Source organism: Tricharina praecox (assembly GCF_024521635.1).
Source record: "Tricharina praecox strain CBS 144465 chromosome Unknown BZA05scaffold_45, whole genome shotgun sequence".
Lineage (NCBI taxonomy): Eukaryota > Fungi > Ascomycota > Pezizomycetes > Pezizales > Pyronemataceae > Tricharina > Tricharina praecox.
The window spans coordinates 51,232-74,330 of record NW_026250447.1 but is presented as its reverse complement, the minus strand read 5'-3'; the positions used below and the strand labels follow the sequence as shown (position 1 = coordinate 74,330).

At 57.2% G+C, this 23,099-nt stretch overlaps 10 protein-coding genes across 10 annotated transcripts; 3 read left to right on the top strand and 7 right to left on the bottom strand.

Annotated features, from left to right (window-relative positions):
• Positions 1–905: 905 nt before the first annotated feature.
• Positions 906–3,090, bottom strand: BZA05DRAFT_360273 (general substrate transporter). Its single transcript, XM_051481489.1, has 5 exons — positions 2,866–3,090; positions 2,715–2,798; positions 2,460–2,644; positions 2,241–2,401; positions 906–2,185 (listed from the first exon to the last, which is right to left on the bottom strand). Exons 1-5 carry the CDS (start codon positions 2,930–2,932, stop codon positions 1,093–1,095), a joined length of 1,590 nt encoding a protein of 529 aa, XP_051334878.1. The 5' UTR covers positions 2,933–3,090; the 3' UTR covers positions 906–1,092.
• Positions 3,091–3,756: 666 nt separating this feature from the next.
• Positions 3,757–5,011, top strand: BZA05DRAFT_412826 (uncharacterized protein). Its single transcript, XM_051485139.1, has one exon. It carries the CDS (start codon positions 4,039–4,041, stop codon positions 4,633–4,635), a length of 597 nt encoding a protein of 198 aa, XP_051334877.1. The 5' UTR covers positions 3,757–4,038; the 3' UTR covers positions 4,636–5,011.
• Positions 5,012–8,678: 3,667 nt separating this feature from the next.
• Positions 8,679–9,837, bottom strand: BZA05DRAFT_422729 (uncharacterized protein; the record flags this gene model as incomplete). The annotated part of the gene is made up of 3 exons (XM_051485813.1): positions 8,679–8,825; positions 8,884–9,530; positions 9,633–9,837. 3 exons carry the CDS (start codon positions 9,835–9,837, stop codon positions 8,679–8,681), a joined length of 999 nt encoding a protein of 332 aa, XP_051334876.1.
• Positions 9,838–10,893: 1,056 nt separating this feature from the next.
• BZA05DRAFT_344768 (uncharacterized protein) lies at positions 10,894–11,520 on the bottom strand (the record flags this gene model as incomplete). Its single annotated transcript, XM_051481140.1, has 2 exons — positions 10,894–11,202; positions 11,254–11,520. Coding segments are annotated over 2 exons (576 nt in total), but the record flags the coding sequence as incomplete, so codon positions are not given.
• Positions 11,521–14,208: 2,688 nt separating this feature from the next.
• Positions 14,209–16,302, bottom strand: BZA05DRAFT_360269 (bacterial alpha-L-rhamnosidase domain-containing protein). The gene has a single exon (XM_051481488.1). The coding sequence runs from the start codon at positions 16,003–16,005 to the stop codon at positions 14,401–14,403; it is 1,605 nt and encodes a 534-aa protein (XP_051334874.1). The 5' UTR covers positions 16,006–16,302; the 3' UTR covers positions 14,209–14,400.
• A 726-nt stretch (positions 16,303–17,028) lies between these two features.
• On the bottom strand, positions 17,029–18,059 carry BZA05DRAFT_209986 (uncharacterized protein). Its single transcript, XM_051479603.1, has 2 exons — positions 17,906–18,059; positions 17,029–17,746 (listed from the first exon to the last, which is right to left on the bottom strand). Exons 1-2 carry the CDS (start codon positions 17,933–17,935, stop codon positions 17,075–17,077), a joined length of 702 nt encoding a protein of 233 aa, XP_051334873.1. The 5' UTR covers positions 17,936–18,059; the 3' UTR covers positions 17,029–17,074.
• Positions 18,029–19,093, top strand: BZA05DRAFT_412817 (uncharacterized protein). Its single transcript, XM_051485137.1, has 3 exons — positions 18,029–18,560; positions 18,635–18,819; positions 18,874–19,093. The coding sequence occupies exons 1-3, from the start codon at positions 18,184–18,186 to the stop codon at positions 19,038–19,040; spliced, it is 729 nt and encodes a 242-aa protein (XP_051334872.1). The 5' UTR covers positions 18,029–18,183; the 3' UTR covers positions 19,041–19,093.
• A 716-nt stretch (positions 19,094–19,809) lies between these two features.
• On the bottom strand, positions 19,810–20,861 carry BZA05DRAFT_412813 (phosphatidylethanolamine-binding protein). The gene is made up of 2 exons (XM_051485136.1): positions 20,285–20,861; positions 19,810–20,231 (listed from the first exon to the last, which is right to left on the bottom strand). Exons 1-2 carry the CDS (start codon positions 20,496–20,498, stop codon positions 19,816–19,818), a joined length of 630 nt encoding a protein of 209 aa, XP_051334871.1. The 5' UTR covers positions 20,499–20,861; the 3' UTR covers positions 19,810–19,815.
• BZA05DRAFT_412812 (uncharacterized protein) lies at positions 20,862–21,812 on the bottom strand. Its single transcript, XM_051485135.1, has one exon. It carries the CDS (start codon positions 21,732–21,734, stop codon positions 21,054–21,056), a length of 681 nt encoding a protein of 226 aa, XP_051334870.1. The 5' UTR covers positions 21,735–21,812; the 3' UTR covers positions 20,862–21,053.
• Positions 21,813–21,902: 90 nt separating this feature from the next.
• BZA05DRAFT_209937 (uncharacterized protein) lies at positions 21,903–23,036 on the top strand. Its single transcript, XM_051479602.1, has 3 exons — positions 21,903–22,119; positions 22,190–22,286; positions 22,423–23,036. Exons 1-3 carry the CDS (start codon positions 22,070–22,072, stop codon positions 22,864–22,866), a joined length of 591 nt encoding a protein of 196 aa, XP_051334869.1. The 5' UTR covers positions 21,903–22,069; the 3' UTR covers positions 22,867–23,036.
• Positions 23,037–23,099: the final 63 nt, after the last annotated feature.

The following is a 23,099-nucleotide window of genomic DNA, read 5'->3' as shown; positions in this document are numbered from 1 at the left end:
TCTTCCCTCTCTTCCATCTCTTCCGCTCTTCCGGCTCCCCCAGCTCTCACTCCCACTAGGACACCCCACCTTCTTGCATCTTCCCCATCAGCCCTTGGTATCAGCCTGCGCACAGCAGTGGAGGAAAGCAAGTCTACTATAGAGGCAGACCGATGTAGCCGAAAATCCCGTCGATGCAAAGCATGCGCGAGTGATACGTTGTGAACCTCAGAGCGTGGCTGCGACAAAGGTTTCCAGCCAGCGGGGCAGCGGGGCATCGGCATTGCAGAGAGGAGGGCTTGCACGTCCGCGCAAGAAGCGTGACTGCCGCCGCGGCTGCTATGGTAGTACAGACGCGGTCGTGCTGTCGCCGGTGGGGTGCTGGCATACCGTACATGAGGATATGTATGATGGCTAGCTCTGCCCATTGGCATAGAACATATGTACTTTCTTTGTGTGTATGTACTCTACTCGGAATGCGGAGTGCAGCGTGCATCGTGCATTGAGCATCATGTGGCGTGCGGCGTTCGTGCCCCGTCGAGGTTTGCGCACCCATCCGTCAGATTGTGTCTGCGTTATGCGTTTTTGGCTTCTAGTTTCTGGCTTTGGGCTTCTGGCTTCTGGCTTCTGGCGTAGGGCTTCTGGCGGGGCGGGGCGGGCTGGTGTTTTCAGAGCCACGCTGCGTGTTCCGACTACCACCGCTCCGCTCCGACTACCTACGAGGAGTCTGAGGTACTGGCACCTACTGTAGAGTAGCAGCACGCGACATCACGGGATATCACCCGCGGCGGTGGATGTGTTCTTCATTTGCGTCATCATAGCCATAGCTGGGTCGCAATGAGCGGTTTCCATCTGTTTCCATCATACGGTGGTACGTTCACGTGTTTCACTCCACCCCACGAAATCGATACATGTGTAAAATTGGAGGAGCACTCAAGTTTTTTATTTCATAGGATTCATCGTCCCCGTCTTCGTCTACTCAAGGTAGTCTACTATTATGTACAACCTCACCCGCGCACACCCCACACCCTAGGCCCCGCCCCGTCCTCACCAGAAACAAAGAAAAATCATGATCCATCACTATACCGCACGCGCGCGCGCTCTATCCAGTATCTACTGCCTCACATTCTCGACGCGCTCTTCCGGCGTACCGAACCCGAGGCCGGTCTTCTCGCCAACATCGTCCGCATCGCTGACGAGACCGTACTGTACCGCGTACTCCTCGATCTGTGCCTGCGTGAGGATTGGCAGTTCCTTGGATGCCTTGACGTAGGAGATTCCCTCAGTGTAGCCCTTGGCAAAGACGATGTCCAGCTCCTCGAGCGAGCGGTTCTTCGTCTCCGGGTAGAAGAAGTAGATGAACGGCAGGAACGAGGCGTTGAGGCTTGCGAACACGAGGTATGTCCCCCAGCCGATCTTGTCGATCATGATGGGTGTTACCATCACCACCGCGAAGTTGAACAGCCAGTTGTTGATCGTGCTCACGGCGTTCGCCTTGCCGCGCGTGCGAAGCGGGTTGATCTCGGCGGGGTAGAGCCATGGGAGTGGTAGCCAGGTGGCGCCGAAGGATGCGATGTACAGGAATAGTCCGACGGCGGCGCCCTTGGCCGCTTCGGGAGTGCCCGGGATCAGGCAGGAGAAGGTGATGGTCATGCTGACCATCTGTCCGATGGTACCAGCGAGGAAGAGCTTACGACGTCCCATCTTCTCGATGACGAACCAGGAGAAGGTAGCAAAGATACTGTAGACGATCATGTTGACACCGCCGAGAATCAGCGACATCTGGCGGGTCTGGCCGAGCGACTGCTGCATCAAGATGGGGAAGTAGTAGATAACGGCATTGCAGCCACCAATCTGCTGCATGATCTGCGATGACGCTCCGAGGATGACGCGGCGCAGATGCTGCGTCTTGCCGTTGGTCAGCATGTCGGACATCTTCGGCTTTACGCCGATCTGTCCGGCGGCCAGGAGCGAGTCCATGATGATGCGCTTCTCGAGCAGGACCACCTGCGAGTCGATGGGCTGGTCGTGGAGCGCCGAGATGACGGCGGTTCCTTCTGCGTCGCGGTCGCGAGCGAGGAGCCATCGGGGAGACTCGGGGAGCACCAGCATGCCGCCGATGATGATGACGGCAAACACCAGCTGGAAGGCGATCGGGAATCGCCAGACCATGTCCGTGCCAGTGAAGGAGACTCCGTAGTTCAGCCTGCGAGCCATCAGTTTCTGTGTGTATGACACTGTCGGACGAGAGGATGTCTCACCAGTAGGAGATCAGCGTTCCGAACGCGATCGATCCTCCTTGGATACAGATCAGAATTCCACGGTTCTTGGACTGCGCCGTCTCGGCCTGGTATGCCGGAATACTCGACGTGTTCATTCCGTTGCCCACTCCCATAACGATTCTACCGATGATGAATTGTGCCTGTTCTTCTGTGTAAGCCTACTTGTGTCCACACGGACAGGGGAGGGAATCGCCTTACCAGCGGAGCATGCCCTTCAAACGTCAACGCCTGAATGAGAACACCGAGAACCATGATAGCCGCGCCAGTGATGATTGATCTCTTGCGACCAATCTTCTCTCCGATAAACAGCACGAGCACCGCACCAGCCAGACACCCGACTTCGTAGATGGCCGTGACCAAGCCCTGCATAGTCGAGTCGCCATCTGCGCAAACACACCGACTCGTCAGTTGCCGCGAACGAACACGCAACCGAGAACGAGGGGGGGTAATTACAAGTTTCCGGTATCGTCTTGTTGAACTCCGGCGCCGTGATCAGGCCGGACATGACTCCCTGGTCGTATCCGAACAGTAAAAATCCTGCGAGACTTGTCAGCTTCCGAATAGCCCAACTGCCCAGCCGATAGTCCAGTCGGTGAAACCATACCAGTGGTGCATATCGTGGACAGGAAGAAGCCGAGCTTCTTCCCCCGAAGCCCCAAGTGAGGCTGCATATCGATTGACCGTCTGTCGTGAAGTCGAAGTGTCTCTTGTGTCGTGGAGGATGTGGCTATCCCGTATGGATCCGCGGCTGTAGGTGATAGTCAACGGTCTTTTTCTTCCTTTTCGTCTTCTTCGTCTTCTTCTTCTTCGAACGGACAGACAGAGAGGGGAACAACGTGGGGCACGGAATACCTTTATAACCACCCAGCAAACCACCAACCTCGGGCAAAGATCAGCGTCTCGCACACACGCAGCACGCTCCATGCGCGGAACATATACCCATGCGCATTCCCATGCGCTATCGATTGATTCGATTCGATGCGTGGGCGCCGACAGCTACGGTGTGTGACCCACTACACGCATCCATCGCCGGCAGTCAGTCAGTCAGCCAGTCAGTCGGTCAGTCAGTCGGTCGGTAACACTAGACCCGACGTCCGGATTCTCCGTTCATGCGATTTCACGTGTGATGGATTGGGCTAAAGGTATGTAGCCCCGGAAAATCCCCACGCAGCATACACGGATGCACATGAACTTTGACGTTGCGTCGGTGCGTCGGTGCGTCGTCGGTGCGCGCGTGCAGCAGCGTCCAATTACCTCTGTCTGGCGAAATGGGTGTCCTCGGAAAACTCGTGGCTACCTAGGTAGGTAGTATTCTCCACTCCCGTTTCCCGTCCGCGATGCCGAAACCCGCCATCCCATCCCCCCTCTCCTGCTCTCCACCCGTTCTCCACCCGGCTCTCCCCCTACTTACTACTCACTACCAGCGTTCCCCCCCTACCTACACACCCACCCACCCACCCTCACGTCCGGCCTCGCGCCGCCGGGATCTCACATGCATTCATTCTGCTGTGCCGTGCTGTGTGCTGTGCTGTGCTATGTGTCTCGTGTTTTCTCACTCCCTTCTCACCGGGGGTTGGGTTGGGGGGTTGATCATCCACTCCAAGAGGGCAGTCGATTGTCGATCCCCCCATCACCCCGTTGCCAAGCTCTTGCAAAGCAGCCCATGCGGGAAGGTGGACTCGCATGTACGCCTATGACGTGCACACCCACTGGATAAACGAAACGTGATGATGATACTCCTCCGCTTGCAGTAATCCGAACTCACTCCTCTCACAAGATGATCGTCGACGCCCGCGCGCCCGCCCCTGCCTGCCTGGCTGGTCTGGTGTGTGTGGGTGGAAGTTACCGAGTTACCGAACTTGTAACCGACGATCATCTGCGGATTTCTACATCTCTCCCCGACCCCCCAACCAACCTCCCGAGGGAATTTTGTTCCTTATTTCCCACACCACCGACGAGGTGCCCCGAAGGCGAAGGCGGCGGAAGTGTTTTAGTTGTGCTCGTGTCGTTCACAAGCACGTACGAAGGTAGGTATGTGGAGTATATAGTTGCCTTTCCTGACGCGACCAGACAGAACATGTCATGCCACCGATGTCGCCCTTCGGCCGCCCCAAGTGTGCTAGGTAAAGTTCCGACCCTGCAAATTCATAGTACATACAGACATGGTGCACCCTCAACTTGCAGGGTCGGAACTTTGAGCAGCGTCCGTCTCTCCTCCCCTAGTCCCCTCGTCCCTTCGTCCCCTCGTCCCCTCCTCTTCCCCACCCGCGCCTCGCGCTTGGCATCGTTACGGAGCAACCGAACCAGACAAGCTTCCTTCTCAGTCGGGGAACCGGTAAAGCAGGGCAGGAGATGCCAGGTGGGTCCATGGTAAGCATAATTTACCCCCAAATCCGGCGCGATGACCGACTTGGTCAGCGGTTCGTAAGGGAACGCGAAAAAAAGGGACGGGGGAACCATGCCTTGCCCCCTCGACGTTTCGTCGCGTTTGACAGCAGTCGTGGACTTCACCTTCCCCCAACGTGTCGCCCTGCGTGCTGGATGTATGTATGTAACTATGAATATACATTCGGTACATAGTGACTCCAGACTGCACTCCGCACAGAGGGTGGGTTCGCCGACAACCGAGCGGTATCGTGGGGAAACAAGCTTTGCGGCAGGGGCGTTGTTCGGCAGAAGGTTTTTCCGACGGGCATTTTTCCGGGTGGCTGGGGATGTGCAACTGTGGGTTCGAGCGATGATCTTCTTCGGCACCAAAGGCTTAGGTTACTTAGTTGGTTCTAATGACGTCGTCCAAGCCTCTGTGCCTCCGTCGTCCGACCGACTGGCCGTCCAAGACTTTCCAAAGCTTCACGCTTCACGCTTCACCTTTCTCCACACGGCGTAGCGTATGTAGCGTGGGCGCCGGTTCGGGCGTCGGTTTTCGTTTTCTTCTTTTCTTTTCTTTCCCTCCCTCCCTCCCTCCTTCTTCCCCTCCCTCCTTCTTAGCTGGCTGCAGCTGCCGTCTCGATTGGACTGCGGAGTTCGTATCTGCCCTGAGTGAGGCATTTGTGTGTCGCGCGCGTCCGTCCGTTCGAGCTTCGGTCGGGTCTGCAGAACGAAGTTCCACCTCCCAGCTCCTCGCACCTGTTGATGTGGTGTGGTACCTACGATATGGTATCTTGCGCGTTCTATCCGATCGTGTGCTCCCCTCCCCGTCCACGTCCTCGTCCTTTCCTCCGTGCGTGTGCGTGCGTGTGAATGTGTGTGTGCGACCGGCCGGCCATCTGTGCGAAAAAAAGAAAGGAAAAAAAGGCGAATAATTCTTCCAGCGGTCGTGGGGGCGCCGAGGTGTGCCGACCTTGGCGTACAGCCCCACCGGCAGATTCTTTTCGCGTCGTGTGTCGCGGTGAACACGAGCCCGAGGGGCTGCGGAGGGTTAGACGGCGATGCCTGTGTACATACATGGTAACATGTGTCTCGTAGGTGGCAGCATCGTGCGATGTCGCCGTCGACGATCAGTGTTTGAGCTCGGAGAATTCGTTTGTACATATACACCGCGCTCGGAGGATCCATCATCCATCATCCTATGCACAGGCATGCTCGGTACATACAATTCCCCACACTCTAGGCGAATAGTTAATCCGTTGCGGCCTCGCTTATCGGGGTAACGTTGACGCGGAGCATGGCCGGCAGCGGGTGTCGGAGCGTCGGGCGTCGGAGGGTGGGGTATTGGTAGGGGGAGCGGAAGAGATACTCAGGGGTATGCGGGGTATGTAGCCTGTAGGTATTTTGCTTATTCGATGGGTGGCGGGCAACGAATCGTACGTGCGTGCGTCGAGAAGGAACTTGAACGGTCTAGATCGTGCGATCGCGGTGAAACGGACAGGTACATACATAATAACATAGGTACATTTGGTGAGTACATACGAGAGGGTTTCAACATCGTGGGCGCGGCATTCTCTCCGGGTTTTTATCGGGGCGTATCGCGGAGGATAGCTGCTGATGGGGGGCGAGGAGAACATAATTAGCTGATGGGGGCGAGGACTCAGGAGAGGATAGCTGCTGCTGAGGCGATAGGTAAGTAAGTGACAACGCTACCGGTATGTAGACTGTATTACAGACCTGTGTATCGTGCGTACATTCGCCTTGATTGTGCCGGGTGGAAGTCCCTGGCCCTTGAGCAACCCACCATCCCGAGTTCGCCGTCCCCAGTCCCCAGTTCACCGTCCCCAGTCCACAGTTCACAGTTCGCCGGGCCTGGTTTCTCCGCTTCTCCGCAATCCCCACGATGAGTCTGGTGGAGTACTGAGACACCCAAAAACGGCTGAGGAACAAAAACGAGATCAATTGGACTAGAGTAGAGGTCTCGGCCGGCGGTGATGATGATGATGAAAAGAAAAAAAGGCGAGCCGAGCAGGACGAACAGAAATAGTGACAGCAGAATCAGTTAAACGTTGAGCGACCGCATCGGGTTGTCTTTGCATTGTTCTCCCCTCGGAAGCACTTGGCATCTTCTCCATCGTACGGCATCACTCCCATCACAGCTGGTCTCACCAGGTCCTGACGAGTTCTCACTCCTCCAAGAGCTGGTCTCACCATGTCCCGACAAGACCTCACTCCCCTGGCGGCTGGTCTCACCAGGACCCGACAAGACCTCACTCCCCCGACGGCTGGTCTCACCATGTCCCGACAAGACCTCACTCCCCCGACGGCTGGTCTCGCCAGGACCCGACAAGACCTCACTCCTCCAACAGCTGGTCTCACCCAGGTCCCGACAAATCCCGCTTCTTCGGGGCTCCCCGCTTCCCAACTTCCAAGTCGCCTCTGCCTCCGCGCCCCTCAGTACTCTACATACCCACAGTACCTGTGCACATGCATCGTGTTGAGTCGTGACAAGCGAGCGAGTCGAGAGGCCGCGGCTTAACTTACAAGTCTACCTTCATTCAGGAGCTCGGTGGTCCGGGCAGATAGAGTGCAGTGTGAGACAGTACTTTAGTACAAAAACCGGAGGATGGAAAATCTGGGGTCTGCAACTCTGGGGACTGGAACTCTGGGGACTCTGGGGGGCTGTAATGTAGAGTGCTCCGGAGACCAGGTACATAGACTGCAATCGAGCCACCCTGTGGTCCCGGCTAGGTAAGCGGTCGGACTCGCATGTGATTCATAATTGGGGGCGCATTTGTGGATTCCGGCATGACAGTCGCCTAACTACCGTATTGTCTGGCTGAATTACGGTATGACAGTCGTCTATTGTCTCGGAAAATACGGCATGATAGTCGCGTATTTATTGTCTGCCACAACCATGAGAGCTGAGAGGATACATTGGATGGAGGATCTGATAAGATAGAAGAAGGATGGGCTAGTCGGATCGGAGGATCCGAGTGATGCGTCAGCTGGATTAGCCGGATCGAGTGACGCCAAACGTTGGAGGCAGCGGAGAGGAGCCATATAAGAATCCGACTGAGATATTTGCAGAGAAGAGTGTGATTTTGCAGGACCTGGGTGAGACCAGCTTTCCGGGAACGGAGGACCGGGTCGGTTTGAGCAGAAAATTGCGGGACCCGAGTGAGACTTATCGATTTGAGGCCAGACTTTGGCAGGACATGTCGACACCAGCTGTTGCAGAGGTGGTTATTGATGTTGTTGCTGGACGACCTGATGCGGTGCTTCAAACGTTCTTTTTTCCTCGCTGTTACTATTTAAGCAGCTTCGCTCGCCTTGCTTTCTTCTGTTTTCATCATCGCTACCTTTACGTTTTTTTTGGAAATGATCAAGGTTTGAACCATCACTCGTTTTTTGGGTCTCTCAATACAACCCGACTTCTTCATCTTTCATTTCCGCCGTCTTCCTTCTGGGATTACGTCACAACTGTCTTGCTGAATTCTGTCATGATAGGCGCCTATTGTGGGACTCGGAGGGGCCAGACCCGGTTCGGTCGCCTCAAATTTGAGATGTCCTCTGCGGCTACTTTTATGTTCGTTTGGCCGGTCAATACACAATACATCAACCTTATCACCACTATCACTCATTATTAGTTCGAAATCGCGGAGATACTTCGACGTTGCTCGGCCTGAAGAACACAGGCTGCTTTTCTTTCTTGTCGGTTTCAAGTCATTTCAATTGGTCACCCCAGTTGCCCGTACCCATCGGAGGTCTCTCATTATCTACCGGTAATGTCGGCGGCAGTGCCGTTACTTCCCGCAGCTCACTCACGGATCCGGGATGATGGGCATCTCGCGAAGGGTGAGCATAGGTAAGAATATTTCCGATTCTTACAGACGGCCGAGAATCCACCACCTTATCCGTACTCTATCTACGTCTGCGCGGATTCATACGGATCTTACCCACGCCCCTCAGGCTACCAGCACCGCCAGACACGTCGCCAAAGTAATCCTGGCGTATTTCACGCAACAGATAACGCAAGAGGCCACTGCCTTACGCTAGGCGCAATGGAAAGAACCGCTTCTTCTCCATCGTGCACTCCGCCAGCCCTTCCTCCGTCGGAAACGTGCGGGCCTCAATACCGGTTCTCCTGTGGGCGTCATGCATATCCACCATGTTGTTGTGCAGGTCCAGCACGGCCTGTGCGCTGTCAGTAAGTTATCCCTCGCAGCCACACATGCAAAGCGGGTGGACGTACCTTACGCCGTAACTCGAGTGTCGCGGGAATCGGCACTATCCCCGCCGTCTCGCACAACTTCCTCCACGCCTCGGGATCATTCGGGTCAGTTCCGAACAGGTCGCCAAAATCGATCACCTCCGCCTCGTTAAACCGTCTCTTCGCCTCGTCACGCAGTCTCTTCACCTCGTTACGCCGCTCCTCATCCCACGACTCATCCCAGACCCACCCCTGATGCCGACAAAGCCGCTTGAACTCATCGCGGTGATGCGCATCAGGATTGTACACGAACCCTTGCTCCGCGTAGCCCTCAAAGAACTTTCGGATCGCGTCCCTTACCGCTTCACCCCGCTGACGGGCCACCGCGCTCACACGCCCACTGCCGAACGCTTTCACCTGCGCCAACTTCAAGGCCTTGCGAGCGGCGGACATCTGGTTGCCCCCCTGTGCCCACTCCCGCGCGACGCAAAGCCGCTGGAATTCGGCTTCGTAGTTCGCGCTGGGATCGAGCGCGAAGGCGTAGGAGGCGAAGAACTGTTCCACTGGACCGAGGTCCGCGCTGAGGATGGTGGTTGTGCTAGGACCGCCGGCGGGGCCGGGTGCGCCCCCTCCTGCTGTCTGCCGCGCGCGTGTGATGTGGCTATTCGAGGACTGGTGCTGCTGCAGACCTGTCACGGTGGTGAACTGTCTGGCGCAAACGGTACAGTACGAGGAGTTGGTTGCTGCCGTTGCAGCTTGAGGCTGGGTTGAAGCTTCCGCTACAACCTCACCTGGTACGTGAGGAGCCGGAGGAGGAGCGGTCGCGGCTGTGGAGCTATTGTTCGCTGGCAGCGTGTGCTCTTTGTCCCCCTGGTGCTGCATGAGATGTTGCGGCTTCTTGAAGCCGATATTGCAGACGGGGCATCGGTGGTGTCTGGCATTTTGAACCGGCGGCGGGTCACTGCGGGAGTGAGCGAAGTCACTGGCGATGCTCATACTGTCAATGTATGTTGTGCAGAGTTGAAGCGTAGGTACGCGAGGAACCAGAATCCCCTCTTTTTTTCTTTTCCTTTTCCTTGCCACCCAATTTCAAGTTTCTACTTTTTGCAGCCACTCGCGGGTTTTGCATGGCGATGGGCGCCGGGGTGGGTGACGGTTTGGGACGAAGTTCTCGCCGGTCATCACTCATGTAACATGATACCGTTCTGATATCCGCACCCCGAACGGCATACGAGACTCTGCTCAGTGCTGCGGCGGCGTGGTGCAGTGCAGACCTGCAAAGATCCAACGACTTGCTAGATGTATCACGCAACTGAGGTAGAACATAGACGAAGCTCATTGCTCGCAAGAACTACGGTCATGGCGAGTTCTTGATTCCGTAGTTGGGATTCGGGAAGGTTGAACTCTGGATGATCCTATCCGGACACGGGGAGGGCTCACGCGATCTCACGCGGCGAGTGATAAAATCATGAAGTTATGAACCGTGCCGGACGGTGGCGTTACATTTCCATGATCTACCCTGGTGGCAAGCAATTGCCGACTAAGCAAAAACAAAAACTGAAGTTTGAACCGTGGCTTGAACCAAAAACCCTCACCACCCGCGGTGGGTGGCTTGGAAACCCGATAGATGGACCGCTGTCAATGCTAACTCCGCCGGGTGCGTGACCGTTAGGCCACGCGGGGTTTTTTCCGTACAGGGAAAATGTTGATTCCGATCATAACCACGCCGGTGCAGCAGCAACGCGGCGGGCGTATCGACCCAGGGCTGGTTGGTTCGACATCCCTCTACATACCTACATAATAGGTAGTAGGAAGCGGATGACGTTCTACAGTGACAGGTGCAGGCAGACAGCTCACGGTTGGGCTCATAAGGAGCCTGCTGTTCTTAATCTTCTCTCTGCCACTCGTCACTACTGTGATAGATCCTCCCCATGCGGTCAATGGGCGTATCGCATAGTGCGGGCATCATGATAGGAACCCATAAAACTTCATGCAATGAGTACATACACACACTAGGGCACCAGCTATCGTCCTCTATCCCTCTTCCTCATCTCACAAATTTCGCCGTTTCTGTGGATGCACCCGGACCGTTCCCTCGCCCCTCTTGCTTCCCACACCGCCAGGTCTAGCCCCATAGTACTTATGCTCATCCGGCTCCTCATCGCCATGGCTATCTTCGAGTATCTCCCGCAACAGATACATTAAGAGGCCACTGTTGTATGCTAGTGACTTGCGGATGTACTTTCCAGTTCGGTTTGTATAGTCTGCCAACTCCTTCTCTGTATCGTAGATTCTGGCTCTTCCATTCCGCAGCCGAGCGTCCAGCATATCGACCAGGTTGATGTGCGACCCCAGGATTTTCTTTACATTCTGAAGTCAGCAAGATCCGATCGATAGCGAAATCCTACATACCTGCCGCCTCTCATCCAGCGTCCTTGGAATCGGCGTGATCCCCGCGGTCTCGCAGAGCCGTCTCCAAGCCTCAGGTTCATTAGGATCAGTTCCGAACTGTACCTCGAATTCGGCGATCTCCGCTGCCTGCAGCCTCCTGTATGCGCCAAGTCCCGCACCGTATTCACGGCTCCACCCGCGCAGCACACACAGCCGCTCAAACTCGTTGCGGTGGTGTGCCTGCGGATTAAACTGGAAGTCCCTAAACCTACCGAAGAACCCGCGTATTGCGTGTTCGACCGCCACTCGCCGCGTCTTCGCGGCCGCTGTCACCGTGGCGCCGCCGAATGCGCGCACCTGCGCCGCGCGGAAGTCGCGCCGAGCCGCGGTCGCCTGGCTGCTGGCGAGATCCCATCCGCGCTCGCGGCAGAGACGGAGGAACTCCGCTTCGTAGTTGCGCGAGTGATCGAGCACGAAGGCGTGCGTGGCGAAGAACTCTTCGACGGGGCGGCCGAGTGCTGTTACGCGGGTGGCGGCGGCGGCGGGAGCGCGAGCATCAGCGGGGGCAGGAGTGGCGGCAACAGCGGCGGCGGCGGGAACCACCCGCCGCGCCCGGGTCACCGCTGTCACTGTCGCACTGTCGATTGCTCGCACTTGCGCCGCACGGAGGTCTCGCCTCGCAACGGTCGCTTGGCTGCCGCCGAGAGGCCACCCACGCGCTTCGCAAAGACGGCGGAACTCCCCTTTGTAGTTACTGTCGTGATTGAGCACGATCCCGTGGGAGGCGAAGAATTCTTCGACTGGCTGGCTGAGTGCCGTTCTGGGAGCGAGAGTGGCAGTGGCAGCGGGCGCGGAAGCGTGGGCAGCAGCGCCAGCAGGTGCGCGGGTAGGTGCGGCGGCAGGAGCGGCGGTAGGAGCGGGAGCAGCAGCGTCGGGAACCACCCGCTGCGTCTGAGTCGCCGCTGTCACCGTCGCACCGCCGAATGCTCGCACCTGCGCCGCGCGAAAGTCGCGCAGCGCCGAGTTTCCCTGCCTACTGCCGAGTGGCCACCCCCGCGCTTCGCAAAGACGAAGGAATTCGGCTTCGTAGTTACGCGAGTGATCGAGCACGAATGCGTGCGAGGCGAAGAATTCTTCCATTGGGCGGCTAGGTGACGTTCCGATGGCGGCGGTTGGAACGGGGATAGGAACGGGAGCAGGAGGATGGGTGGTAGCGGCATCGGGAGCGGCGGGAGGGGCGGGGGGAGCATTGCTCTCTGCTCTCACATTCTCCGGCGCGCGCTGCTTATGCTTCGCGTCCCAGTGCTGCTGCAGAGCTTCCTCGGTGCGGTAATCTCTGTTGCAATCCGCGCAGTGCGGTCCAGCGTTCGTTCGCGTCGGCGCTGGAGCTGGAGCTGTACGGGACAGAGTGCTCGCAGCGGCCGTCATTGTGTGCCCGGTTGACGTCAGGTGTTGCTGCAAATCTTGGGGCTTTTTGAACATTTTGCTGCACTCGGTGCAGCGGCGTTCGGTGGTGACATTGGGGATTGACGGGCGCGACGGTGGTTGTGTTGGTTGTGTAGGAACGGGAGGGCGTATTGCTGGTCCCGAGTGCTGGGGATTGGCCGCATAGGAGTATTGCGTGCGGGATGATATACAGTCGGCTGCACGGCGGCGAGGTTGCACGGGCGCTGCCTGTTGCGCTGTTGGTCGAATGGGTGTCGCTGTGGCGCTCGGAACGGGTTCGGGTGGAACAACTACCGGAGTAAGAACAACAGGGGGCTGGAAGATGATCGATGGGCATAGTTCCCGGAGGGATTGAGGTTGGAATTCCGATCCGGTAATGGATACAGGCACCGGTGAGGTTGGCACTGTACTAGCAATAGCACTTGACGAGGCATCTTGCTGTGTCGTCACCCTAAGATTGAGTTGATGAAAGGTATCCGTCAATGAGGATTCCAAATGCTGTTGCAGCTGCCGCCGAAGTTGGAAATCAATATTGTCCGCATCAGACTGAAAGCTGGTGCTTTCTTCGGTCTCTGGGTGCTCATCGTCCATGGCATTCTCCGGAAGGTCTGGCACCCGGTGTCGCGGATGATTCGACAGGTGTGAACCCAATGCTTCAGCGTTGAAAAAATCCCAATTGCACGTAGCGCAGTAATTTTCCTCCTCATAATCATCATCCTCCTCCTCCGTCGGATCCTCGTTTACCACCACTCGCGCGGGAAGGCCGTGTTGCAGCCGCGGCCAGCGATGTCGCGGACTCCATCTAACATGGGTCTGGAGCGCCTCTGCGTCCCTAAACACGCGCTGGCACAGGGTGCAGTACCGGTGCAGCACGTCATTGTGAAAAAGCTGCCGGTGCAGCGATAACTGCCTAATGTCGATACAGTACGCGTTGCAGAATTGGCAGCACGGATGCTGTTCCGCAGCGCAGTGCGCTGCGAGCGTGGGGCGGTCGGGGAAGGTGAGATTGCACGGGCCGCAGAGGTGGATCGCGTTCATAGTGTACCGTGTGTGGTGGGGAGTGGGAAGTCGGTCACTGCATTGTATGGCACCGGAGGAAAACAAGGTTTATATGTCTGAGCAGATGCATGGTACCTACCCCTCTTTCATCCCCTGCCTCGCGCTTTATGGCGGTCAATCGTGATCAGCGATGTTACGCCGGACTTGACGTTTTGGTACGAGGTGCTCGCCGGTTGAGACTGTGTAACATGGTGCGACTATTAGCTAATCCAACCATCCTACCGGGAAGCGCGTGGGTGCCACCAGAACATGAGATATGATTCGTTCTTGGAGTGACACACCATGATGTCCTCGCGTTACAGGAAAGGGATGACAGTTGTAAGGCAACTGGATGGCAAGCGGCGGAGAGGTGTCACTGGAGTTTCTCTGCATGAATCGGTTGGGAAACACTGCCGTGATTGGTTGGCCACTGGTCAGGCAGCGATTTCAGATAGGTCACAGGTGGGCACATGCATTGTACTGCGGTATCTTGGGGGCGAGAGGATTGTCGTGTTTACTGACTACGGCACTGTTGCGGAATGAATGTATACGACTTGTCTTGCGAGGGAACACGAGCGGTAAACGGCGCCCGACGCTGAGGCCTTTGCAGCACGTGTGAAATAAAAGGTCAACTAGCGAGGTGGATGTAGGTATGCTCATTATGCCTCTCGCACAAGTCCCACCTCATGAATCGGGAAACAGCACGCTCCTCAACAACCACGCAGGACTACAACTCCACGCATGGCAGTACGAGTTATTCCTATAGTCCTGATACGGACTCTTCCTGTAGTCCTTTGGATCGAAGCACTCCCAGAACGTGTCCGCGCCACGCTCCACCATCCCGCCCCAATACGTCTCCAGCAGTTTTAGACACTCCTCCTTCGCGCCGCACACGGCGAGCGCTTCCGCGAACGTCGCCCAGCCGTAGGGACACAGCGGCTTTAGCGCGGCAGGGTCCTTCATGGTGCGCAGCAGGGCGGCCATGGACTGGTCAGGGGGGAGCGCGCCCGCTAGGGCGAGCCATGCCTGCGAGAGCCAGGAGATCTGGTGCGCGGGGCCAGAGACGAACACGCCGGCGGCGGAGTCATAGAATGCTGTAGTTGCCGCGGCAGTCATGGAAGCAATGGCAGCTTCGTACCGCGGCGGGTAGCCGAGCAGCTCGGCTAGCGCGTCGACCCGCTTGCAGCAGTACAGTACCACGCCATGCATCCCCGCGTCCGCGTGCAGCGTCAGATCCCAGTCCAGGAATTTCCACAGGTCGCTGCGCGCCGAGTCGAAGGCGCCCGTGGTCGGCGACAGGTGCGATAGTGCTGTCGTCAGCGAGCCGACCACCGTGGGCCACAGATCCCGCGCCGTGTCGAGGTCCGACGATGCAACGGCGTAGTCGTACACCATCGCGCCGAAAAGCGCGTCGTAGTCGACGATGTAATCGGATGCTGCGTGGAGCGTCGGGAACTCGTAAAGGCAGGCCGGGAGGGAGCCGTCGGCGCCGGCTACCGCGGCAAACATGTACAGGCAGCGCTTGACCAGGGCAAAGTCTTTGAAGGTTGCGTAGTTCGTGAGGGCTTGAAGGCGGAGGTCGCCGGACCAGAGGCGGCGGTCTCGGCGGGGCCCGTCTTCGAAGACGGTGTGCATGCAGTTGCGCAGAGTGCGCTGGGAGACGGCGTCGATCTTGTGCAGCAACGGCCGAGAATCGTTGAGGGCAGGTACGGAATTGAATGTTTCCGGCGACACTGAGCTGACAGCGCGCACTCTGACATCCGAGAACAGAGCTCTGTACTGCTGCGAGGTATCAATTACCTGTATCCGGACGTAACGGAACGAGTATCGCCGTGGCATATCCACATTCGTGGGCAGCCAGTCGACGTTGATCACCTCGTCGGGGAGCCAACTCGTGCTGATCCAACTCTTGCAATCGGCTAGGTTCTCCGTCACGTCCGGGGGAACCTCGCCGAACGTAAGACGCAATCGGCAAGGTGCGTCGATGTTATTTCCCACAGCGCCAAGGTGGAAGGAGAAGTATCCGACCCGGTGACCCCCGAAATCGAGAATGAAGTCATCGCCCTTCCCGACGGGAGTCGACGCGAGCTCATCGATCGTCATTCGGTGTGCCGGATGGCACTGGAACCAGGCGGACGTGTCGGGCTTGAACGACATGACCTCGAGTGGCCGCTCGATCCATTCGTGCAGCTTGGGACGGCAGCTCTCGGCAACCTCTGCGAATTTCTGATTGAACTGAGTCGTCGTTTTCCGCGCTACCGCCTGGTTGTCTGGCATGGGGGTGCTCATGGCGTCTAGGTCGGTAACGCAGGTCTATGGTCGGCTCGCACGTCCGACTCGGAGTATGGTAGACAGTCGTCCGGTCCCACTCGATCCCTTCGTGTCGGTCGCCGGCTGGATTCCAAATTCGGAAGTAGGATACCGGGTTGATATGGTAAACAGTCGACGATTCTCCGGTCGCGTCGTATAGCAATATCGAACAGATGGAGCGCGGGGTCCAGCAGATTATATGGATTGCGTGGTGCCCCGCAGTACCGTAAGCGCGCTCCCCGGAGTCACTATTGCGGCTCGGTTAGCCTATTTGCGGGGTTAACCCGCAGGGAATCCTCGGGACGAATTGGCCCGAGTAACTACTACCCACGTTCTGGCTTTCTGTGCCGGGTATGACCCGTCACCCAAAAGCATACACACGGTGCTGTGTAGTGTAAGTACTCTACCAGTACGTGTGCTCTCGTTGGTGGATGATCCTCGCTCCGCCAACCGCCAATTGTAGCCACCCCACCGCGGCAAACGCCATACAACGATTGGTCCTTCCGGTACCATCACCGCGGGTCCCACGCTTACGACTGCTGCTATTTTATGCACGTACCTGGCGGCCCCACCAATGTGGTGGATCTACTCTACTAGCTCGGTTCCGGGAGCAACCGTTAGTCATCTGTCATCACTCACTGCGGTATTCCGTCAACACCAATAATTATGCAACCATCTAAACTGCTATGTGCTACCGCTTTACGAATGCATGCTACTCATCGGGTACGCCAAGCGTCTCAGCTTCCGCAGCCCAGCTCCTTCCCCTCCGTTTGCAATTGCGTCGTCTTCGTGCATGAAACAGCACTCATTCCGCGAGTGATATATAGTGTGTGGGTGCGGACGCTAGATGCATGCATGCAAGAACTAATCATTCGCTTAGAGCCCATAGAACTGAGCGGTTCATCTTGCGGAAATCTTTCGCCCTATAGTCTTGTAACAGGAACGGTGCTCGAGTGATTCGATACCCACCGTGAAATTGAAACGCGCTGCTGCCGTGTTGCATATCTATCGATGAATGGCCGTTAGCGACGTTATCGTTCAACCTGATTTATGACTGTATCAAACGACCGACAACATCGCGCTTCAGAAGAAGCGACTTGAGCACGACGCCGTAATATATGTATGCAGTTGGAACGTATCCAACGGGTTCCTGTCCCTTTCCTCTGCGCCATAGGTAGTCCCCCGGACCTGCACCCCCGGACCTGCACCGACGACCCATCACCAACCGCCCATGTCGACTGCAAGCCCCGACGTCCCCAAGCGCTACCTCTTCACCTGCGCGCACTGCCGCATCTCTGGCGACCGACGCACCGCGCCCCGTCCGGTGACCCTCCCCGGCTGCCGCGACACGCTGCACACACACTGCATTGAGACATTCTCGCAGCGTCTGTGGCTGCGGCCCATGTGGCCATGCAACTGTCCGCGCGGTATCCGTCAGGCGCTCGACGAGTACTGGAGTGGCATAGTAATGCTCTTCCAGGTCGACGAGACTCCGTCCGCCGACGGCGCGTTCACATGCGTGCTCTGTGGGCTTGGCGGCGAGGAGGGCGAGGGCTCGAGGATCCCGAGTTGTACGCATATGCTGCATGTAGACTACGTGTTGAGTCTGGGGTATCTCGAGTTGGACGGGAAGTGGCCGTGTGGTTGTGAAATGGGCGAGGTGGACGAGTGCTCGTTCTGCGGGATGGCGTGCAAGGGTGCGCACCCGAGTTGAAGAGTGCTAAAAGGATCGACGCGATCCCGATACGTTAATTCTTAGCCGATAGTTTACCTTTGGCACGTGCAATCGGGGGGTCCATAGTTCGACGTGAGTCATGCGAGTGCCTCGGGATACTGTGTCGAAAGGTGAATACGCACGCTTTGAAAGGCCGATACGTACCTCATACATACATGTTGAACCACGCCACATGCGGTTGAAAGACTGATACACAAAGCACCGTATCAACCTATCATAGTTACGGCCTTTCGGAGATCCGTTATCCCGCTCACAACCCTAACCCAGGCATGTGCACGTCACGGCGCGAGATCTGTGCGGAATTCCGTTGCATCATAAGATGATCTTTGAAATCGACGAAGTATTCGATGGAATATAACCTGAGGCGTGCTGCAGCTTAGACGTCGTTATACAGACCTCATATCACCTAGCACCGACTCTTCATGGCCCCCAAAAAGATCCTCCTCCTCGGCGCCACCGGCGAAGCCGGCATCGCGACGATCCAGTACGCGCTCTCGTCGACGCGCGACGTCGAGATCCTAGTGTATGCGCGCAGCCCCGCCAAGATCCCGGAAGAGCTGCGGGCCGACAGCCGCGTTCGGATCCTGCCCGGCGGGGAGCTGTCGGATACGGCCGCGTTGCGTGACGCGGTCGCGCAGAAGCCCGATGCCATCGTGTCGCTGCTCGGACCGCCCCCGAGCGAGATCGGAAAGTGGATGAACCCGTGGGGCGCCGGAAAGGAATTGGTGTTTGCAAATACCTACAGAGTCATCGTTGATGCTATGAAGGAGTTTGGTGTTAGGAGGATCCTCGTCATGGGGTATGATGCCTGTTCCCTCCCCCGCCCCTACCCCCGGTTCGCATCTTGGCCCTTGCTAACTTGAGAAAATAAAGCACCATCTCCATTGAAGACGAGAAGGACAAGAGCTCCTTTGGCCGCAGTTTGATGGTGTGGGTTGTGTGGGCGGTCATTCACAATGCTTGGAGAAACATCATTGCCGTGCGCGACTACTTCGATACTATCAAGCGCGAGGACGGCATCGACTGGACGATCTTCCGGCTTGGTGGCGTCTTGAACGGTGAGCTGACAGACCACCTCCGCCCTCGTTGGATATGGGGCTAATGCTCCGCAGGTGACTTTCAAGCAGTGACGGACGGGTACGTCGGAGACGGGAATACGACGCTGTCTGTCAGGAGGAGCGAGCTAGCTCAGTGGTTGGTGGAGCAGGCTGTCAAGGACGAGCCGGAGTGGGTCTGCGAGAAGCCGATGGTCTCCAGTGCTTCGAAGCAGAAGGTCTGAACGTAGTATCTATATACGAGCTTGTTCTTCCGACAGTATCAATCATTATCGTCGTCTCCGCTCTCCTGTGAATCACATATCCTCCAAGATGGAGGACAAGGCGATGGTGCACATCCCCAGGTTCGCAATATTGACAACGAAAGTCACACAGATACCGCCAATCCGAGTCCGGATAGAGCCAGAGAGAGTCAGAAATCTTCAATCTATTCCGCATGAAGCCTATCTAGACTACCTATGGCGAATCCCAGCCCCGACAAGAGCACGTGCCGGACACATGATATCACGCGGCGAGTGATAAATTGATGAAGATAAAACCGTGGCGAACTGTGGCGTGATATTGCCATGATCTACCCAGGTCGCAAGCACTTCCTGGTTAAACAAAAGAAAAAAATGGAGCCGTGGCTTGAACCAAAAACCTTCACCGCCCCCAGTGGGTGGCTTGGAAACCCCGATAGGTGGACCAATGTCTACGCTAACTCCGCCAGGTGCGTGGCCGCTAGGCCACGCTGGGGTTTTTTCCGTACAGGAAGAATGGTGAGACCGTTGATAAACATGATGCACCCGTCCGTCTCACTGAGAGATACAAATTTGCAACGTTTTCAAAACTCTGCGTGAACAGCTACAGTATTCTTTCTCGCAACTCAGTACGTATATATACCCACTACGCTATTCCATCCACCACACTGATCAGCCTCCTCGACGGCACGCTTCCGCCGCACCACGTCCAGCCACTGCGCCTCCCCCGCCTCCCCCTCCTCTCCCACACACTACCCCACTAAACCACCGTCGCATTCGCCACCTCCGCCACAAAGAACCCCCCCGCCACCGGCGGCCTTAACCCCGTCTCGCCCGCCCACTCGGTCAAATTCCATCCAGCAATATTGCTCACATTCAAGCTTCCAATCCCGAACCCTTCCGGCTGATCATACACGAACAGCACGTACCTGTGCGGCCCGCTGCCGGCGGGCGGGTTCGGCCCGCGGTAGGCGTTGACCACGTCCGCGGCGGTGGTGTTCTCTAGTGAGCCTGTGGCGGAGAGCGTTAGGTTCACGCCGAGGAAGTGCCGGATGCTACGGCGCGTGGGCGTTAGCCGGCTCGGCGCGTCGGGGTCGATGATTACCGCGATGTAACGCTGCGAGTGGTTCGGGGAGCGGATTCCGTGGAGGGTTAGGGACGGAGTGGTTTGCGAGTCTTCGGTGGTGGGATGTTAGTATGCGGAGGGCGAGGAGGAGGAAGGGGATTACCATTGCGGCCTATACGGGTGCCGGGGGTGCTGATCGTTGTGGAGCTGCCGTTGGCGTAGGGAAAGGTTATCTCCGCCAACGCCGAGGGGCGGAAGTAGGGCAGCACGTCGGGCACGATGCCGGCGACTTTGAATGCCGCGGCGACAGAGGCAGTGTTCTCAGCTGTCGCGAATATGGGCGCGAACAGAAGGAGAATGGGGAGGAATGGAAACATAGCGTGTGTTGTGTGGGGTTGCACTCGTGCGGTGGAAACACGGTTCTTGTGGGGATCTTGTAGGACGGGATCGTCTGCACGGAATGTGGGACATCGTGTGTCGGTACCGAAATTAATTAACCGTCTCTTGGAGAATGATTGAAAGCTCGGGGTAATTGTCGACCGTGGTTTCCCTGGGCACGAGAACCACGTTCACGCTGGATCCCTACACACGTCACTCGCGTCTTGAAGGTCCTCAGGCTAGATGCGATGGGTATGCAAGTCACAATCACTCAAGGGCAGACAACACCTACCTAGTAGATTTACGGGGCCCTTGAGAAGGTTCGTAGCACACAGACACTATCACACACCCATGCCCACGTACGTTGTAATCTTCAAACATGCATTGCCGCCCTATTTAACCACCTCAAGGCTGGCTGAGGTGTCGCACTCTATCTTCTACCACAACGGTCTCATGAATACAAACATCCCGGCTATATAATACAACATCTATACCAACTCCCCCGGCCTTAGACGCCCAAACTCCGCAATACGACTTCCTCTGGCTAGCGCGGACTACGTCGCCTCCGCGTTCAGGAACTCGAATGTCCGGGATGGGAACGCAACGGTGCTAGCCGTGCTCGGGTCCGTGGTCGGATTCGCCGGCGCAGCGGTTTCCGATGTTGCGGTGGTTTCCGCTGGAGCCGTAGTTTCCACCGTCTCCGTGGGTGCCACAGCTGTTTCCGTCGGCACCGGTGCCTCCGTCACGGTGGGTACTTCTGGATCCGCAACATCGGTGGGCACCGCCGTCTCCACTGCCGTCTCGGTCGGCATAGGATCGTACTGGGTAATCGTGACGATGACGGTCGTATCAGTCGCGACCACCGTCTCAGTCGCCATCGGGGGTGTTTCCGTAGCGATTTCCGTGACCGGCTCCGTCGCGACGGCCGTCTCCGTCACCGCAGCACCGTCCGTTGCCGTAGCAACATCCGTCGCAGTGGCCGTACACGTCTTGGGCTTCCGTCCCCGTCCCCGTCCACGGGTCCGTGTCTGCACCTGCGTCTGGTCCAATCCCTCGACCTCGCCGGCTACGCTGTTGATGAAGCCCAACATCGCGCTTAGGTCCGGGACCGAGATCTCGGGAAGGGCGGCGCGGAGGTCATCGAGCGAGATGTCTATCGTGTCTGGGCGGGGGAGCGCGACGGAGAGGGATGTGAAGGAGAGGACCAAGGGGAGGAGGAGGGCTGAGGCGCGCATCGTGGTGGTGTTTTCTGGAGGAGGTGGTACGTGGAAGAAGGCGGGTTGAACTTGGAGCTACCGGAGCTGACTGAACGTAGGAAAGGATTCGAAAAGAAACTTCACAGAAGTCTACAGCGCAGGATGGAAAAGAGCGGAAGAAAGGAGAGTGAGTGTTGCGTGACGAGATCGATCGTGCACTTCCAAATCAAACGGCAGAGAGAGGGCCCTCGAGAATCTTTATATGCACCAAGAGTCACGAGCTTCTCCATACGGACGTCTCCCGCACTTGAAACGTCATTTCAATATGCATGTAACTGGGCACCTGTTAGACCCGTTTCTGCTGGGAAATATCCATGTCGCTGGAACGGTTATGCGACGTGAGCAGAAGTGGCAGGGCGAAGTGGTAGGGAAAGACAGGCCTGCGCGTACGCGAGCTATCCGCGCAATTTCGGGCTGATTTACGTACGCGCTAGTAATTGGTCGGGACTCGGGACTCGGAATGCAACACATAATCGGAGGCCGTCTCCTTGTTGGCTAGACTCGACTATTACACAAAACGCAAGGCCAATCGTATAGACTCACTACCTATTGCACACAAAACGTAAGAGCAAATCGGATCGAATCATTTGCTATTGTTTGTTTGATATCCAGCTCAGAAAACTACAGGTGCGAGAGCCGATCCGCTAATTAGAGTACATTCCTCCAGGTTCAATCATCCTCTGCCCCATCCTCCCCCTCCGTATCCTCCTCCTCCGTGTCCTGCTCTCCGGACACCCGCGTGGCGACATTCTCAAAGTTCCTTGTAGCCGTCGGCCCGGCCTCTGCCTCCGTCCCCGCCGCCGCCGTCTCTTCAGCCCCCGCGGCTGCAGTCTCGGTCGGAACAGTGGTGTCTTCACCGGCCGCTGCAGTCGTAGTCTCCGCGCAGTCTGCCGTGGTCTCAGTAGCGATCGCCGTCCCGCCTACCGTCCCACTACCAACTCCACTAGCAACAATACCCTCACCCGCCGCGGCAGTGGTAGTAGGAAACGCCTCGTCCGCGGCCGCAGTAGTAGTATTTGCATCATCATCCCCGCCGCCATTTCCGCCTCCATTTCCGCCGCCATTTCCGCCACCGTTTCCGCCGCCACCGCGGCCGCTGTTGGCGCCGTAGAGGATTCCCCCTAACAGGCTACCCAGCAGGTCGCCTATGCCGCGGATGGAAACGGAGTTCGGTACCGGCGAGGCGATAGTAGTGGTGAGCCCCGCTACGGCGAGGAGGGTGATGAAGGTGCGAGGGTGCATCTTGAGTGGATACGAGTCTCCGAAGATAAATTGCTGGTGATGGGGACTTGCCGGAAGCCAAAGTTGAAACGAAACGGGATGTAGGATGGAGCAAGCTTGCAG